Source organism: Genypterus blacodes, unplaced genomic scaffold (genome assembly GCF_046128005.1).
Source record: "Genypterus blacodes isolate CSIRO-AG114 ecotype Tasmania unplaced genomic scaffold, CSIRO-AGI_Gbla_v1 ptg000133l_1, whole genome shotgun sequence".
NCBI lineage: Eukaryota > Metazoa > Chordata > Actinopteri > Ophidiiformes > Ophidiidae > Genypterus > Genypterus blacodes.
This window is the reverse complement of record NW_027466935.1, coordinates 278,639-296,352: the sequence shown is the minus strand read 5'-3', so window position 1 is coordinate 296,352 and position 17,714 is coordinate 278,639. Positions and strand designations below refer to the sequence as shown.

The window sequence follows — 17,714 nt, the reverse complement described above, 5'->3', positions numbered from 1 at the left end:
TTCTCCTCAACTGTGACGTTAACGCCTGATAGCTGTATTTTATGGATTTCCTGCTTGTTTTTACAAATGAAGCATTTTTCCCAATTTCAAAGTCTCAATCACTAAATTGGACTTTAGCTGCAATCATGAACACTGCATTGTGAGACAATCTGCTGCACTTCGATATCTTCAAACACTCTTCGATCACTACTGAGTATCATTTACCGCAGTGTTAACTGAGTAATGATTCGACAACATCAGCTCTATCTATTCTCTTGGATCTCGGCAGTGGACAACTAATATAATATCTTGTTTTTCCTTGGGTAAGGCTATAATTTGGGTCAGAAAATGGTGATAGATTCATAGTCTTTGGAGCGATTTAATTACTCAATAGTGATTATTTGTGTAGATATTTGGTTACAAATGAATCATTGAGACACTTATCTTACTGTAGCATCTTTATGGATTTTGTCCAGAATGTGCACCTGAGAGCTCTGGTATAGAGTGGTAGTCAGATTTGGTGTCACCATTGAATGTCAGCAAGTAACTCTGCTGTCCTGCCCATTCTTCCCACTGACAGGTGGAAAGAGAACCCCATGGAAACAGGACATTGTAGGAGTGTATTTTTGAACATCTTTTTAACGGTAACATTGTGTTACTTTGCCTGTGGCAATCTCACTATTGTCAGGGGGGAGATTGTGTGTGAGCTGACTGAGCTATTACTGCCATTTAAATGTGCTTATCCATTACACTCCCTGCTACCATTAACTAGTAACGTTCAAGGAAATGCTGCGAAACATGCCTATCATTTTGTGTGACTGATGCTTTAATAATTTCTTGTTAATACATCAACCAATAAACTGTCAGCAGTCACATAAGACTTTGTAGTTAGGCTTTGTAGTTATCAGCTTTACAAAATAGCAACCGGTTTTCTTACTTCAAATACATTTTTATTATACTGTAAAATAAAAAACATTAAGAAAGTATTTTATTTACAAATGTACAAAATTCAAGATTATATTACATATTTGGCTATAAACAAAAACTTTGTTCAGAGTTACTCATTTAATACAAAAATATGAATGTCTCATATAAATTATTGCACTTTGCAGTTGCAGTGCATTGAAGATTGCCATCACCACTGAGAAGTGAAGTATTCACCTGATTTAAGTCGGATTTGGAAGAAGTCATCAAGAAACACACAAACAAACCATGTGGCACTTTTTCATAGTTTTCACCATTTTGTATATTTTCCTTAATCTTTGGTACCTTTTCTTAGAAAGCCTTCTTTACAGTCACTGAGCACCATCCTGTATAAATTAACATTGTACCTGAAATCATTGGCATTGCAGGTGACATGTTTACATAAATATGGATGTATTCATTTTAATACAGTATTTTAAGCAGTGTGTAGTTGTTAACAGAGCCTATAAAGGCTTGTCACTGGTAGAAGGCCTCTTGAGATGTTTGTTGCTCCTTGTTTCCCTGACGAAGATACGTTTCCAGTTAAAATTAGTTGGCACCTGGTCCTCCAAGTTTGTCGATTAAATAAGACAAATTCCAGTTTGGTCCCTTGGTAAAAGTCTACCACCCTGACTGAAAGGTCTTGTCGTGCCACCTGCACAATGTCTGAAAAGAGAGTCAATCTTGGGAGAAAGTCTAGGCTCTTGAGGGAATAATGCTCTTTTTTTTTGCTGTGAACACCACAGCTTGTCTCAATGCTTGACAACAGCCTGAAGGCAAATTACGGTTTTAAAACATGTAGGTCACACGTTTGTTCAGGGTTTTGCTAATATATACTTTGCATTTTTCTGGCGCCTTCATCCATGGCCGTCCAGTCTGGTCCTCAAGCAGAGTCTCATAAATGTCTCTTCATGTGCAGAGCAAGGTGGTCCGACCTCGAGAAGGCTCGGTCACATTTCTGACATTGGAAAGGCCTGTGACCTGTGTGTTTCCTGTAGTGGCGTGTGAGCTCATCCGAACGTGCAAACTTCCAGCCGCAACCCTCCCAGTCGCAGTGGTAAGGCTTCTCCCCTGTGATGGAAACAATACACACAGAGCAGTTAGCATTGGCCCTGAGGTTAAACTGGCACAACCTCCTCACCACGAGTCGAAAAAGAAGTCCATCCTGTCCTGCAGCTAGTATATAAAGGGCCAACTAATCAGACTATAGTTTGTATTTGAGCAGGGATCAGTATCAACATGTCAAACTGCACCTGCCACATAGCACCCCCAACCCATTTCACACCCATTTAACCCCCATTCAAGACTCAGTTATTTGAATGAGTCGCTACGTCGTTTGAAGCAGACATGTCTGAGTCGGATGTTTGTTTACTTTCCTCTCAGTGAATAATGGAAGCACTGTGCCACTGTAGAACTGCTCTTCTAAATAAAGTACAGACATATGCTTGATGAAAATATAGAAAGCTATAATCAGCTGCTTTAAAAGCCACAAAATAAGAAGGAAACAACCAATAAGCGAGTGCTGCACGCCACCTTTAATTCATTTCAATGGCGTTGGATACAAACTAGGCTAAAACTGAAAGTCTAAAAAGAGAGTAAATAACACATGGCAGTTACAAACCTGTGTGTGTGCGGTGATGTGCCTTGAGGTGGGAGCTCTTTGTGTAGGTTTTCCCACAACCGACATAGTCACACGTGTGTGTGGCGACTCTCTTCCTCGGCCAGGAGCGCCGGCCACGTTTGGGCTTTGGTTCTTCCGGCAAACAATCTCCACTAGTCATCATGAGGGGCTCTGTAGAGTCAAACAGTCGAAAACACACAGTCAGAATGGTTTTTACCGAAATGTAGCAAGACACAGACATCACACACTGCTATTTTAGGTCTCTATTGTTTTCTATTTCGCCCGACTAAATGGCCTTCCATTTTGAAGCTCTGTTTAACAAAGCATTGAATCACATCGGATATTTCTCTCAGTATAATAGTAAGGTTTTCTCTATCATTGACTTCATCAGAGTATAGAATGTGTGTACGATACAGTAAATAACGTAATTGTGTTCATAAAGAACAAAAATGGTTTGTCAGGAGTACAGCCAGTTTTATAATGGACTTCGGTGCAACTTTGCTTGAAAAGTTGACTCAAAGTGTCAACATCGATACATCACAGAGCAAAGTTTATACTTTTATAAACAAACCAACGGTGAACCCAAATAATCTGCATGTCTTTGCGTTTTATTAATGTTTTAAAACTGCTTTGGTTGGATTCTATTCTGTTTACAATCGCCCAAAACATTTTTAAATATGTCATGCTGAATAGGAAGGAGTTGTACACTGGGTTTGTTGCGCAAGAGCCATAGGATTTGTTATATGCAAAACCTTTTGATTGTTGGTTTAAGTATAATTAAAGGGCATCAGCATGCTATAGGCTATTTTTGTCGTCGTGTTGTTTGTTTATTGGTTCTTTATGTAAAAGACTGTTACCGCAATCAGTGCCCACAAAACACGGCATGTACATATCTGAAGTAGCTTTGATGTGTAGAAAGAAGGAGCTGCCTTAGCCACTGACCCTGGAACTGCATGGATGATGACTGAGCGTAGGAGGTGTAGCCCTGTGTGGAGCTATGGTGGTATCCCTGGGGAGGTAGAGGAAGCTGAGCGTGGGGATGGCCCGGCACCTGGTGTTCCCGGCTCAGAGGATGATCTGGGGAGAGGGACGAGGTGGAGGACAACCTGCCGCCACCCATGGGCCGCCCTCCGCCGGAGAAGCCGTGTAGGTCTAAGTGCCCGGGGCGCTGCTGGCTCCCTCGGCCCTGGGAGTTCAGATTTAGGTCCATGGGCTGTGAGAGGGTGCAGTTACTAGGGTTCTCCTGCTTTATCCTGTGGCAAGGAAAGGACGGAGAGGCACGTGAAGGAGACGGGTCCGTCACAGCGTTAATGCAGGCCTTGCTTATGTTGATGCCTTGGCTGTATTCGCCCATGTCCATCGTCGTCTTGACCACAAACTTGCCGTGGAGGCTGGTGGGGTGGAGGTACGCTGGGTCTAACTCGGGTCTCATGAGCTCTGCCACGAAGCCTCCAGAGGGGGAGACATCACTAATATCTGGGATGGTGTAAAGCAGCTCGCCGGCAGCACTCTGAGGGGAGGGAAGGTGGTACGACGAGGTGAAAGATCCAGATGATGGAGACAGGCCCTGTGCCGAGCTGCATGCCATAGCGTCCTCCTCTTGCTCCTGCTGCTGTTGCTGCTGCTGCTGCTGCTGCAGCATGGAATTGGACAGAATGAAGTCGTAGTCCAGTAAGTCCAGGTCTGGCTCGATGTCTTTTTTGGACATGCTGGGGCTTATGGCCTTGGAGTGGTCTGGGTTGGAGCAGCTGTTTCCGGTTGGCACACTGGGTCTCTTAAGCAGGGACAACTCCTCCTTCCATCTCTAAAGAAAAGTCATGTGAACATTAAAAACTTCATTTTATGATTAAATGTACAACTTGTGTTATTAAGATGCTTTTATCTGGTTCTGGTTCTAGAACACTCAATACAAACACAATGAGCATGTGAATGTGTTCAAGGAGACAAGAACCCGGATTTAATACTAAACGATGATTCTGACAGTTCAGTCAAACAGCCCTGGAGCACTCAGTGACCTTGGCTCGGATCACTTCCTACTGCAGAATACAACATTTTTCCCGCACTCACACAGAAAACAAACTGCACTGGCGAGCACTAGGAGTGGCATAGGTAAGGTTTAGATGAAGAGTTATAAAGCTGAATATCAGGCTCATCCTGCCCTCTAAACCTCCCTGTTAAACACAACAGCTCAGACTGACTGAGTGTTACACACCAGTCAGTCGAGACAGGCAGCAGGTTTGCCGTGGCGAGGTGCAGTTTGCCTTTGCAGGAAAAACTGTGCGCACTTCACTTCACTTCTCTTCACTTCACTGCGTCCCACTATGTCCAAAGCGGTGCACGCCCAGGCTGAACCCACAACACATGCGACACAAAGTCAAACCCGAGGGCTCGATCGTTCAGGTTAGTAACGAGAGAGTTACTATACTATACTCACTAAATTGGCGCTTCCAATGGTCTTGCTCTTCACACCGGGGCCGCTGGCAAACGTGGAAATAGACGGGAGAAGAGTTCCACTTAGAGCCATCTCGACTTCATTTGGAGGCTGCCTGAAATCAAACAGAGAGAGAGTAAATCCTGGAGGTTTGTTTGGGGTTCGGAGCGCAGGCTTGAATAGCAGTGAAGTCTCTCCGGGGTCCCGCACCTCATCAATGGGAGAATATAAGTGGACTCCTCTCGGTTGTTGATCAGCTGGAGGCAGATTGTGATTATAGATCCAAGGGCTTAAAAAATTCAAAAGTTGGAGCCCAGTGTTGCGCGCTATACCCGGATCCAAGGCATCGCCACCACCGCCGCCGCTGCTGCTGCTGCTGCTTCTGACGCGCAGGTTCGGTAACAAGGAAACCGGGACTGGTGTGTGTGTGTGTTTATGTTTTCCCCCTGTTCGGGTTCGAGTTCGGGATCGGGATCGCTGACAGTCTTGGAGACGCACGCGGTAACGGGGAGGGGGATTCCCTCGCGCAGGGACCGGCAGCCTGAACTGACGAAACCCGCGTGAGACGGGTATCCTTAAATCACAGGACACGCCTTCGTTACCTTCGTTACCCGGTTACGAGAACAACATGGAGCGAGATGGGGGAGGCGCTGAGAGGAGGAGGGGGAGGAGAGGGGGAGGGAGGAGGAGGAGGAGGAGGGGAGGTAGAGAGAGAGAGAAAGAGACAGAGGTTTGTTTATTTTCATAGCAACCGTACCTGCTGTTCTCCTTGTGAAATGTGGGTGAAACGCATCTTCAGACGTGGGAATAACTCCGACCTTAAGTTCATTATGTAAACACCTTAACTTATATCATTACCATAGAAAACGCCACACACATACTCACACAAACACACACACACACACACACACACACACACACCACATTTAGTGATTGTTTCTTGTGTATTTCACCATTGTTTATGTTATAACACAGAGATATCTTTGTGTGTGTGTGTATGCATTGACTCTTAACCTTAACTGCACCACATTATTCATGAACACATGATCTTTATTCTCTTGTAACACATTATAAATGCTGTGTAATCTATATTATGCTAACGATATCAAAACGTCTTAAGGACACTATGATCTATTAATAACTTCATTCTTGTTTTCATGGCTGCACCTGTTGACAAATACCTCTGCAGGTTTGCTGGCATTGGTATCAGGGACTTAACCCCAGGCGCATGGAAAGCATGAGGCACTGCAATACCTTCTGATTGAATTAATAAGATAAGAATCTTTGTGTTTGTAAGGCACAATGAATCGTTTAGCAACGCTCCGACGTACATCTTTGCACACGAGAGAACACATGTTGAAAATGCAAAAAGAAGTGCCAAAGTGACGTGATTGAAATGATTTCTGGCTCGATTGGAATAGAAGCAGCGTGTCTCAGCCTAACAGTATCTGACATTATCTAATCAGCTTTTAATATCAGCTGTAGCCTTCATCTTGGCACAATGTAGACACGCAGCATTTAAATACTCACAATTCTGGACAACGCTGCGATGTGTTTTATATGCATGGTGTCTGGTGTGATTAAGATCCGATCCCTCTGCCTCTTTGTGCGTGTACTGCATTTTATGAGTGTTTTGTTACTTGAAACCAATGTTTAGGCAGTGTAAGTCTAAAGTAAACTCCCTTAATTAAGCTTATCTTTATCAAACATTCAGCAACTCGCATGCAAATCACCCCAAGGATCTTTACGTCCCCACAAAAACATCTTGGATCATTATGCTTCAATTGTAAATTATAAAGCTATTATTTGTGGATATTAAGCTGTTCTGAATGGACTGCACACAGTGTTTCCTTTTGATTGGGTTTCAAGCAGTGTTTGCTCAGTGTTAACACACAAACCTATCTATCCACAATAATTACAGCTCAAGAGTTCTGCACAAGAGCAAACAAAGTGCTCGCCACTGATCCTGCTGCATCAGGATCTGTCCGTTAGGAATGTCAACAAACGTCCTGTCACCTCAACAGGACACAACCAAATACTGGAAGTGTCTGTTGGTGGTTCACTTCAAAACTTTTCTGTACACACAAATATATTTTGTATGAGCAGGCAAACGAAACCTTGTAGGTAAATCAAGCTACAACAGCACAGGAATGTAAATAGGAAGTGTGTCCTGTTAGCTAAACAACACTAATTTGGTTTATTTATTAGCAGTTTCACTCTTTAGAGAACAGGTCTACGTCCTGTCTTGAACTTGTGTAACTTCCACAAGTGCGTGTTGAGGATGATATTTTCAAACTCAACGGTGTTTGCACCACAACGTTTGTCATTGAAGACCTGCTTTCGTAACACAAAGGCCCCTATCTTATTATAGGCATATTCTTTATGTCGGAGGGGGGGATAATGGTTTCAAAAATGAGCTTGAATGGGAAGGATTCACTTTGACAACTGAGGTGCTTAGCATTGTAGTAATGACAGAGAGAGGAGTGATAGAGAAAAGACGAAAGGGAAGCACAGAAAGAGAAGATGACACCATTGTGTTCTTTGCAGTTACTGGGAAGTCACAATGCGCAGTGTGTGAAATCCAGTGTTTCTAATGAGACGTTTATCTGATCTGAATCCAGTGATTGCAGCTTTCAATTCCTGACATTGTCTTCATGTTAAACATATTGGTGTCATCACTTCAAGACTCCGATATAGAATTAATATGGTTATGTTGTATCATCAAGGACAAATTATTGATGAAAATGTGATACTTAGTGTCTCATTTACCCCTCTTGAACTTGAACAAGTGTTAGTGTTGATTCTCTTTTATTTAGCTGGAGTAGCATTTGTTGGCATACCTGAACACTGTTATACAATCTGTAAAACTATTTCGGTACTAAATGTGATCTCAAATGTTCTTCTCTGAAAAATATAGTTGTTTCGATTGAGAACTTGTGTAGTATTTTCAAAACAGTCATCTAAATTCTTTTGTGGTTTTGCAAACATTCAGATTGACACACTGATTAGTACTGATTTTATGCAACATATGTAAAGATACTACAGGGTAAATGGCCAAATAACTTCACTGACACTGAGCTCCTTTTCTCTGCTTTGCCTGTGACTGACATGCTTTCCACCAATGTCCCTCAGTCATGTTCTCTCTCCTGGAATGTATCCAAGTGAATATGAGTACCAGCGGATCATAACTCCAGATATTGAGGTTTTCAGCGCTCTCTTCCAGATGCTGTTCAGTAATTAAAAAATAGCTTTCATTCTTTCCTTAATTCTTGAAAGCTGAGTGGAGCTTTTTTAATTCTCGTTGCTGTGCTTCTCTCCCCTCCGTTTCAGAACACCTCAGATTAACTTTAATACGCTCATATTCACAGTGACTTTTCGTCTGTTTTGTCACTCAATGTACAGCCCAACCAGTTGAAGTCAGTTGAACCTGAGTTCAACTGAGTTTTTTATTTGCAAAGTACAGGCAACCAGTCGCCCTTTGTTGTTTAATTACAGTAATAATGTCCTCTAGAGCTGTAAGCATCTATATACAGTATGTACTGTATGCGCAGTTAGCATATACAGTATGATTGGCGTCTCTATTGGCTGGCATGTACCTTTGAAAAGTGTATGCCAGGTCGCTTTGTTGAATCAACAGTTAAACCACCGTTTAAATAAGGCGCAGTAGGTGTATTAAGTTAACATAGGAACAATACCTTTGCTTCATTCTATGTACAAGTACCTCATAAACTAACCTAACCAGTGATGTCAAACTAACCTCTCTCTACTCTTATAAGCACTTTAACATTTATCTTCCACAACACATAACTATTAACTAGCCGCATCCATTCATATAGACCACAAGTGTTTCTGATATAGTAACATAACAGACTTGGAAGGAAATTATGTTTTCTTCGCCCTCCATTATCCATAACCCTCTACATCAATACACTTTGACATGTATTAAAAAAATGTCTGCTTGTGTTATTATTGAACAAATCCTTTAGCCTAAGTGTCACCCATCCACTAATATCTTACATCTGCTTACATCTACAACTCTGTCAAAATCTTAAAAAGCTAATCAGGAACACTACATTGATGGACATTTCTGTCTTTTAGATGTAGAAACTTGCCAGTATGTGTTTAAATGTATGACGCTTTACATCATTTAAAATCACATTTCATCGAGAACTCCCAAGTTCTCCAAAACTGAGTCTGTACTTTGATATTATGTAAAACACCCACATTTGTAATTATGTGTTGAATATCAACCATTATTGCTCAAACCTCACAAAGCCTCCGAAACCACAAGTGCAGTTCAGTCATAACTGTTCCAGACCCACTTGATCATTTATTTATTATAATTTAAAAGGTACTGTAAACTCGGTGAATCCTTGTTCCGGGGCTCTACAGTCTAAGCACATGCAGTTCAACCATACCTGTCACTCTGACATTCACCAGCAAGCACATCAATGCGGTACATAAATCACTGTAGAGACAGAAACTGGTTAAGGTCATGACAAAATAGTCTGTGGGAGTTTTCCTGACAGCCTCTATAGGGAAAACGACAACAACAGGAGGCACTAGTTTGACAGGTCGGGCGTGTGGTGGGATGCATATGGATGTGCTGCTCTGAGTCTGCGGGGGCTGTTTGTTTGGAGAAGCCTGGCCAAGCACCGAGAGCCGGTCAGGGATGCGACCGTCCAGCTGTGTGCTTTCACCGGGCCGTATCCTTTATGGTATGTGTGGGGTGGCGGTTATATTGAGGGGTTTGTATAAAGTGAAATGGAGTTAGACGAGGAAGCAGAGAGAGAGAGAAACAGATTGCGAGGGAGGAGAGAGCTCCTGTCGGGCGGCAGGCTGTCCAGCCTTTGCCTGCCCTGGGATTCCTCAGCAGCCTTAAATATGCCAGTTATTTTTAACCAGCGACGTAACAGAGCCCAGCGCCGGCCCCCTCTGTTACAATGTTTCCTTTCTGTCAGGAGGGGAAATGGATGGGAGCCACACTTCCTGATCACATGACGCAGAGCAGGCAGTCGAAGAGGAGAAATACAACAGTGGAAGTGGGGAATAGCGAAAGAGGGGAGGAGAGGGAGCTTGGTAGGCTGCTTCATACCCACACTAGCACATATATTCACTTAGCGCTACTTTTCTCCCAAGTTTAACCCTCTCAGCCACCGAGGGGGCCGAGCGGCTGGGGTCTCAGACAGGCCGTTCTGTTTTAATCAGATGCTCAGACGTCAAAAGAGCGGAGATTGGTGTTCGTGAGCCGCGCAGGAAATGAGCGTGTGGGTACAGTACATCACCAGACGGCGGGGTGGGGGCAGAGCCCCGTGACGTTAGTTCAGGGACCCGCCAGGATTAGAAGCCTCTAAAAAGAAAAGGCCTGGGACTTGAGTGCCAGAGCTGAGAGAACGTGTCTCTCTGTCTGTCTGACATGGGAGAATCAGGGACTTCCCATGAGCTCACCTTGTTGACACAGAGTAAAGTAGGATTTGTTAATGTCTCAATATGCACGAACCTCACTACCATCAAACTACACCAGCATGGAGTCACAGACTGTCATGTTGAATATGTCTGGATCAATACGCTTTAAGAATGTGGCAGCCTTCAACAAATTACAATGGCTATGTTCTGCCTAATGTATTGACAGACACTAAACAGTAAATTATACAACAAAGACAAAATGTAAAGTACACATGGTGGCACACTGGGCTCTTTCACATGAGAGGTTGCTCATACTGTGCTGAGCAGTGTGTATTTAGGATAAACACACACTTTTGTTCTCATCGCTCACCTCCAGAGTCACAAGACAAATCTAGCTCCAACTATTAAAACACTGCAGTTGAGAAAACACAAGTAAGATGTTATACTAGTGTGTGTGTGTGTGTGTGTGAGTGTGTGTGTTACTGTGTGTAAAGGCTTCTTTCTGCCCTCTGCTTAGTCCATCCATCTATATTAATACCTACAAGAGCTGTGAAAAACAGCTTTGTAATTTAGTTGTGAAATGATGTGCAGATGAAGACAAACTGCATTTCTAAGCCCATAGAACATCAAAGTTTTACATGAATAGAATATTATGCTGCTTTGCCTTAGTTTGGGGTCAGAGAAAGCTGTGAAATCAGCAATCCTAAATGGAGTTTATGGCTAATAGCTTATATGATTTATTAAGTGTGAGCTGAAGATTGAGTTTGAATAGAAAATGAAGCCCTGGAACTGATTCTTACGCTTTATACTACTTTTATGTTTTATTTATAGGTGACTCACTGTCTGGATGACTGAGCTGTTTGCATAAACAAGGCAGTCTCCTTAATAAAAGAAAACGACTGTGTGTACAATTTATCTCCCATGGGTAGACAAAATAATATAAACATTTCACGGAAAAGGCCTTAATTTACGAGATAAGAATCACTTGTTCAAACACGGACGCGAAGAGGTTCATCTGAGGTTGAATATCACTTAGCTGCATTTGTCGGCTAGAAAACAGGTCTGGCGTGTTTCTTTATTAAAAGAACATCCGATGACTAACATATTGTATCTCCACTGAGGTCTGCTTACACTGCTGGGCAAAGACAATGCAAAATGTTATGTTAATATTAATATTGCTATGGGGTATGATCTTAATAATGATGTAAACATATGCCAAATGTCTAGCCTGTGTAGCCTACGGTCTTTTTATCCTATATTTACCTTGATATATACATATACGTGTCTTAATAATGAAATGGTTTGAAGACACTAGAATATTATGACCTAATTCCTCCCTGTGTCATAAACTACTGTAATTTAAAACATTTCTCCAGATTTTGAGTAATCTGGCTACAAAACAAACTAACCAACATGACCTCCAGGGGCAATTATCTCATACACATTATTCATAAACGTCTGAAAAAAGACAATTCTGTGAACTTACAATTCTGTGAACTTACTTAAATCCACTTTCTGAGGGCTTTTCCACTCTTATATAAAGGATATTTTTAGAGAAAAGGGAACTTCAGAAGTCTAATTTAAAAGCAACTATTTCACTCAGACATATACCATAAAACTGAGTGTATAGACTGTCGGCAAACCAAGACCACATCTTTACGGTGTTACAGTGGTTCCTATAGAAACACACAAGTATTACAGTTTTTTATTTCTCTTAAAGGCCCCAGAAATCAGACCCCAACTGCACAGCAATTACAGCAATCACCAGCGTTCTCAAACCTTGAGTGCACACTGGCATCGATTCAGGGGCAGCTAATAGGTCGTCAATCCTCTGGATGCTCAGCGCACGGCTGTGAAACTGCGGCCGTCACTTTTTTCACGGCGCTTGATTAAATCTTTATGTTCCCGGAGCGCGCTGGAATCCGAGACGCAACGTGAGTGAGCCGCGGCGGTGGCTCCTCAACGCAGATTTGTAACCTACAGCATGTGATTTACGGAGCTCTGCGTGGGCTGCTTGAGGTTGTGTATCATTGCACTCGGAATTTTAAGCATTTGCAGTGTGAATTTTGAGCAGTGATTTGGATCAAGCCAAGTACTTAAATTGGTTGCTTTAACAGCATAAATAGCCTATACATCACTCTTCTCTCCTTGTTGATGATCTCCAGACTGAACGCCATTGAGTGGAGGTCTGCAGATAAAGTTTGGCATTATAATGTGCTGAAATTCATGTGGTAATCGTTGTCAGATTTCAGGGTACTAGGCCTCTGCGTTCCTGAGAAGGTGTGGACACTCCTGTTTTCCCACTGGGAACAGTTGGGAATGTGTGACCTTTTCCATGGATTGCCATTTTTCAGGCCTGGATTGAGTGTCTGGAAACATGCCTGGCTTTGGTGCAGCCATTCAGAGACGTCAAATGAAAATAATAATCTTCCATATCAGCACATACGTAGGGTCTGCACGATGATCCATGGTTTGTAGAACAGGGGAGCCGGTCTCCATGGGAAACTCCCTGTGCTAAAACTAGGGAAGTCTTTCAAAAATCTGATATGTAATAAAGAATGTCACTGCTGTTTTACAAAACCTGCCAATGGAATAAGGTATAATGTACATACATATCATGTCTTCATGGAAAGAATAAATCTGAGAGCGAGATGGCAAAACATGGGACGACTAGAAAACGTTTTAAAAAAGCTAACAGGCGAAGAGGAGAGGAGAGGCATGGAAAGTTCTAGTCACAGAATGACAATTAGGAGATCAATGGGGATACTGTAAATCGTTTTTTGCACTTTCTTCCCACTCAGAAGCATCAGTTTTCCTCCCACGGTGCCTTTGCGCTGTAAGAATACATGCTCATTAATAGGCAAACAATTTTCATGACAACATTTTCAAGGCGAGTACCCAAATCGAATCAGAAATGGCACTTTGCGGTAACCTTAATCAAACTACAAATCATTTCGGACGGATCGGCCCTGCTGGAATGCTGAGGAGAGAACAATACTTGACAGGCCTAATTTAAGTGACGGCTTCACCAGTCTGACGTTTTATTGACATCATGCTGAGTCTAATTGAGGAGGGGGGGGTGTTCAGTAACTCCAACCAGATGGGCCACCAGCTCAAGAACCAACAGTAACCGCTCCCCCTCCCCCACCCTCTCTCACTTACTGTCTCTCAATCTCTCTCTCTCTCTCTCTCTTTTTCTCTACACACACAGATGCGTGCACAGCTATTTCAGCTCGCAACTGTGAGAGAGATCTCATAAAACGGACTTGTTGGGTCAAATTTGCGTGGAACGTGATGCCGCATCATTCATCAGAACGACACTTAAGAGTAAAAGTAAGTGGTGAAAGTCTGACGCTGTATGGATGTTTGTTTTCTTTTTTAGACAGAAGAGATACACTAATGAATCCCCCTTGAGACCAAAAAGTAAAGTTCCAATACATTAACGCCACATGCTCATGAGCACACACTATTGTACACAAACACACACGACTTCACAAGCTGCTCATTAGACACGCAGATTTAATGAGTATAGCAAAAAAAAGCAAAATAGCAGTTTCATATGGATTTCTTCTGAACAAAGATGCAAAATTTCAGCAACATCAGTGAAACACTATAAAGACATCGAAGTTTGAGTTCCCGCCAGCCCTGATGAATCAATAAGGCCGTTTAAAGGCATTAACACTATTCAACCAACTGTTAATGACATCCGGGACGTAGCTTGCAGGCTCATGGCTCTACAATCAATCGAGGTAAACATATGTGCATAAACATTACAAAACATTGTTAATCATGTAAATTTGCCCATCAGTGGAAAATAAGTGCTTTTTATTCCTGAGTCCTGTTGTTTGCCCAGCGACTACTAATCGGACACTGGGTACTCTGGGTACACTGGGTGAGCTTTTTGAACTCATCGGTTTTACATTATGTAGCAGCATTTCACATGGCAATCTCTCAATTAGTGTAGTCAAAGCATGAGAACAACAGAGGAACGCAGCTATGTGTGCCTACTGTCTGTGTGTGTAGCGTAAGAACACCTTTTGATCTACAGGTGGGAATTAGCCTTCACCAGAGCAGAAAAACAAATATTTAATACTGTTACTCACCTTCCAGTTTACTCTGACAGACAAAGAAACGATCAGATCGATGATCTGATTTTGCGGTGCAGTAACTCCAAACAGAATCTAATTTGTCCTCGTCTCCAACTGTCAAACTGGTGGCGACCACACAATTTATGTGCAAACACCAAAGCCGAGATCTGCTCGACTAAATTTTGGCGCCTTTGGGAGAGTTTGCGAGTTGCCATGGCTGCAAGATCATAGAGCTATTCAACTACAACGTTTTAAACCTGAGCAGATGTAACTGGCAGTCTTGTCGAGCGAGACATAAACCAGAAACAAGCACTCGGAGGACTATAGTGAAAAAGAGGCAAATCGCATGACAATGTTGACAAATTACAGGTGACGCTGTATTGTGAAAGGCAGTGTATAAATGTTCCTAAAGGTCAGATGTATGGCCAGCGCCTGCACATGCCTCACTGACTGAAACGCCATTGAGTGGAAACCAGTTTTCTCTATGCAAACATCCCAAATTCAATTTTATATTCAAACGTCATGAGATCATAGGTTTTCTGGAAAGACCTGCATCACCTGACTCCTTTCTTAACAGGGGTGCACACATTTTTTTCAGTCTGGTACTAAAATGAGAGAGAGACAGAGGAATGAGGGAGACAAAGACGGTGAGAGAAACATGCCGCGACAGGTAAATACACTTGACTACGCAAGCCCATTGCAGACTTAGAGTTTGACCTTTTGCCCCATTGTATCTCTATCTGTTTAATTCGGCCCATTTTTTCACATTGCATCAAAAGGAAGGGCACCAAACTAGGAAACCATTGACTTTACGAGCACTCTCATTAACAAAAACGTTTCCTGAAGCTCCCTATGTTGCGACGTTACTGCAACGTGCTGATGACAATACAGCAACTGTACTAATCAAACTATCGCTTTTCCAGGAGGCATTGCAGAGTTTTGTGTGTTTTGTGTGTTTAGTGCGTTTATTGCGTTTAGTGCGTTTAGTGCTGGTTCTTTGTAATCCTTTCTTGCTCATTATTTAGTTTCAATTGCCCCTCGATGTTATCATCAGACCGCAATAGACTTCCTCATTCCAACTGCACCTACAGCTCATCCAGGCTGCTCAACTGCTGTATATTTATCCATTAAAATACTTAACTGTACTACAATAAGCCCTTGTCACTTTGGTCTGGATTTTAGTAAAACTGAGACCACCGATTGGCAGATTTGAACTATCAAAAATGTTTGTCTGTTGTGCACCAAACAAGGTGAAAGCTCCCTAAGAGAAGTGTGCGGCTCACACTACAGTTGTGTTAACAACTGTGACCTCGTTGCCCTGCTGTTAGTTTACAGCTCTGACAGCCAGAGTGTGTGCCACAATGTGTGTGGACTTGTTGCACCGCCTTGCTTATACCCAGAAATGTATGCAAGCTCACATACATGGCAGACGTGACCTAGCAACATCTGTGCCGGGGAAAATGTGATGTCTTCATATTATGGAACTTCACAAAAAAGCCACTGAGACGTGGGCATGCAAGCACCATATAAGCGCGTGCATGCACACACACACATACACACACTCTGACTGTGTATGCTGAGGAAAAATACAACTTTTATGTTTGTGTTGGAGGCCGCAGCTCTAGTGTCACCGCATTCACACACAGTGAGAAAAAGTCATCTTACTATTTAAAGCGCACCCTCACGAACAATGAAGGACTTATTCAGAAGGCCTTTTATTTGTATATTCTGGTAAAAGAAGTAAGGAGCTCCTTCCTGCACAAAGCAAACAAGTGTATGAGTGTGTGTGCAGAGTGACGTCTAAGAGAAAGACAGTCAACAGTGTGTGTGTGTGTGTGCCTGTTGTGACTGAGTTTTGTATCCGTGCATTCAGAAGGGATCCATTGTACGGGCTTCAGTAAAAAGCAGATGAGTGTGTATGAGCTTGTGTCGTAGCAGTGTATTATATACAGTACCTACAGGAAGGTGGTTTACTGTGTCGCTTTCTTGTGTTTGTCAAAGCTGGGAACCACCGCAGGGAGGACACAGAGCTATTTTTGGAGCGACACCATATGTCCTTTGTGTCCCCACTGGGTTGTAAGACTGCCCCAAAGACGTGATGAAGACACCAAAACCCAGAGAGACGACAGAAATCATTTAGCTCACTGCACTGCAAGAGTTAATGTGATCGCTTTAATGTGCCTGGACCTAGTGAAGTGCGTTGAGTGAAAACATTGAGACAGTGTAATCAGATATTATTCGTACCTCTTTATCTCTTCTGCCTGCTCAGTTTGTCATCCCCAGCGTTGTAATGCATGCTTTCCTTTTCTCAACACATCCGTCGACTTTCCCTGCGTTCCACAACAGAGAATTCCGATTGTGTAATTGTCTGTCAAACCAGTTTTTTTCTCTCCTCACTATTTTAATGCCTTGCCACAAAGTCACAGCGAGGGAGCACCCTCCTCTCCCTCCTCTCCCTCCCTCCCTCCCTCCCTCCCTCCCTCCCTCCCCTCCCCGTGAGTCATTCCGATATGTACGTAAGCAGGCTATACTGACCTAATAGTAGTATTCCATTACTCTTTCCAGTATAATTGTCCTCAGCCTCATCGTCATCATCATCATCATTGTCGCAGTTGTAGATCTCTGTGCCAGGCTTTGGCCCCACAGGCGTTAATGGCTGCTATGTAAAAAAAACACACACACACAGAACAACTCGCTGCAGTGCCAGGCTTAGATCATAATGTAGATAATGCATTTCCATGGCAATGCTCAAATGTTTCTGTTCCTTTTTCTCTCTTCTCCCATACACTGCTTTTTATTCACACGCCATAACAAGCTCGAGGTGAGAGCGTAACAAAAAGAGGGCAGTGAGAAAGAAGGGAGGAAAAGAGAGAGAAAGGGAGAGAGAGAGAGAGGGAGAGAGAGAGAGTGTGCAGGAAAGAGAGAGAAATGAGGGGGATCATGAGCAAAGGGCAGGTGCTGGGGACCCAGTAACTCAGCGCTGGGTCAGAGAGAGATCATTTTAGAGGGGGTTTCCATCCAGTTTAGGGTCTCTGCAGTATTATGTCACTCTTATAGCTCCATTAAGCCATAATGAGGGAGTTACCTAAATTATAACATGCCAGCAATGCTATTACACTTGGCCTCAGCAAGTGTCCAGGCTGTCACTGTATCAGAATGTGTACATGACAGTATACAACCAAGCTTTCAATGGGGCCAGGCTGAAATTGCGAGAGGAAAAAAAAGA

General features: G+C 42.9%; 1 protein-coding gene across 2 annotated transcripts; it reads right to left on the bottom strand.

The window, feature by feature from the left end:
• Positions 1-1,197: 1,197 nt before the first annotated feature.
• klf4 (Kruppel like factor 4) lies at positions 1,198-16,827 on the bottom strand. 2 transcript variants are annotated; one of them, XM_076164316.1, is made up of 5 exons: positions 16,733-16,827; positions 4,998-5,109; positions 3,506-4,367; positions 2,564-2,734; positions 1,198-2,013 (listed from the first exon to the last, which is right to left on the bottom strand). In XM_076164316.1, the coding sequence occupies exons 2-5, from the start codon at positions 5,085-5,087 to the stop codon at positions 1,838-1,840; spliced, it is 1,299 nt and encodes a 432-aa protein (XP_076020431.1). In that variant the 5' UTR covers positions 5,088-5,109; positions 16,733-16,827; the 3' UTR covers positions 1,198-1,837. The 2 variants fall into 2 exon arrangements, with proteins under 2 accessions (XP_076020431.1, XP_076020430.1); XM_076164315.1 differs by lacking the exon at positions 16,733-16,827 and adding an exon at positions 5,205-5,341.
• Positions 16,828-17,714: the final 887 nt, after the last annotated feature.

What these genes read in the sequence shown, in the direction of transcription:
- klf4 (XM_076164315.1), bottom strand. An exon ending in ATCATCCATGCAGTTCCAGG is followed by an intron (nt 2,735 to 3,505) that starts GTCAGTGGCTAA and finishes TTGACTCTACAG; the next exon opens with AGCCCCTCATGATGACTAGT. An exon ending in ACATCACCGCACACACACAG is followed by an intron (nt 2,014 to 2,563) that starts GTTTGTAACTGC and finishes TTTCCATCACAG; the next exon opens with GGGAGAAGCCTTACCACTGC.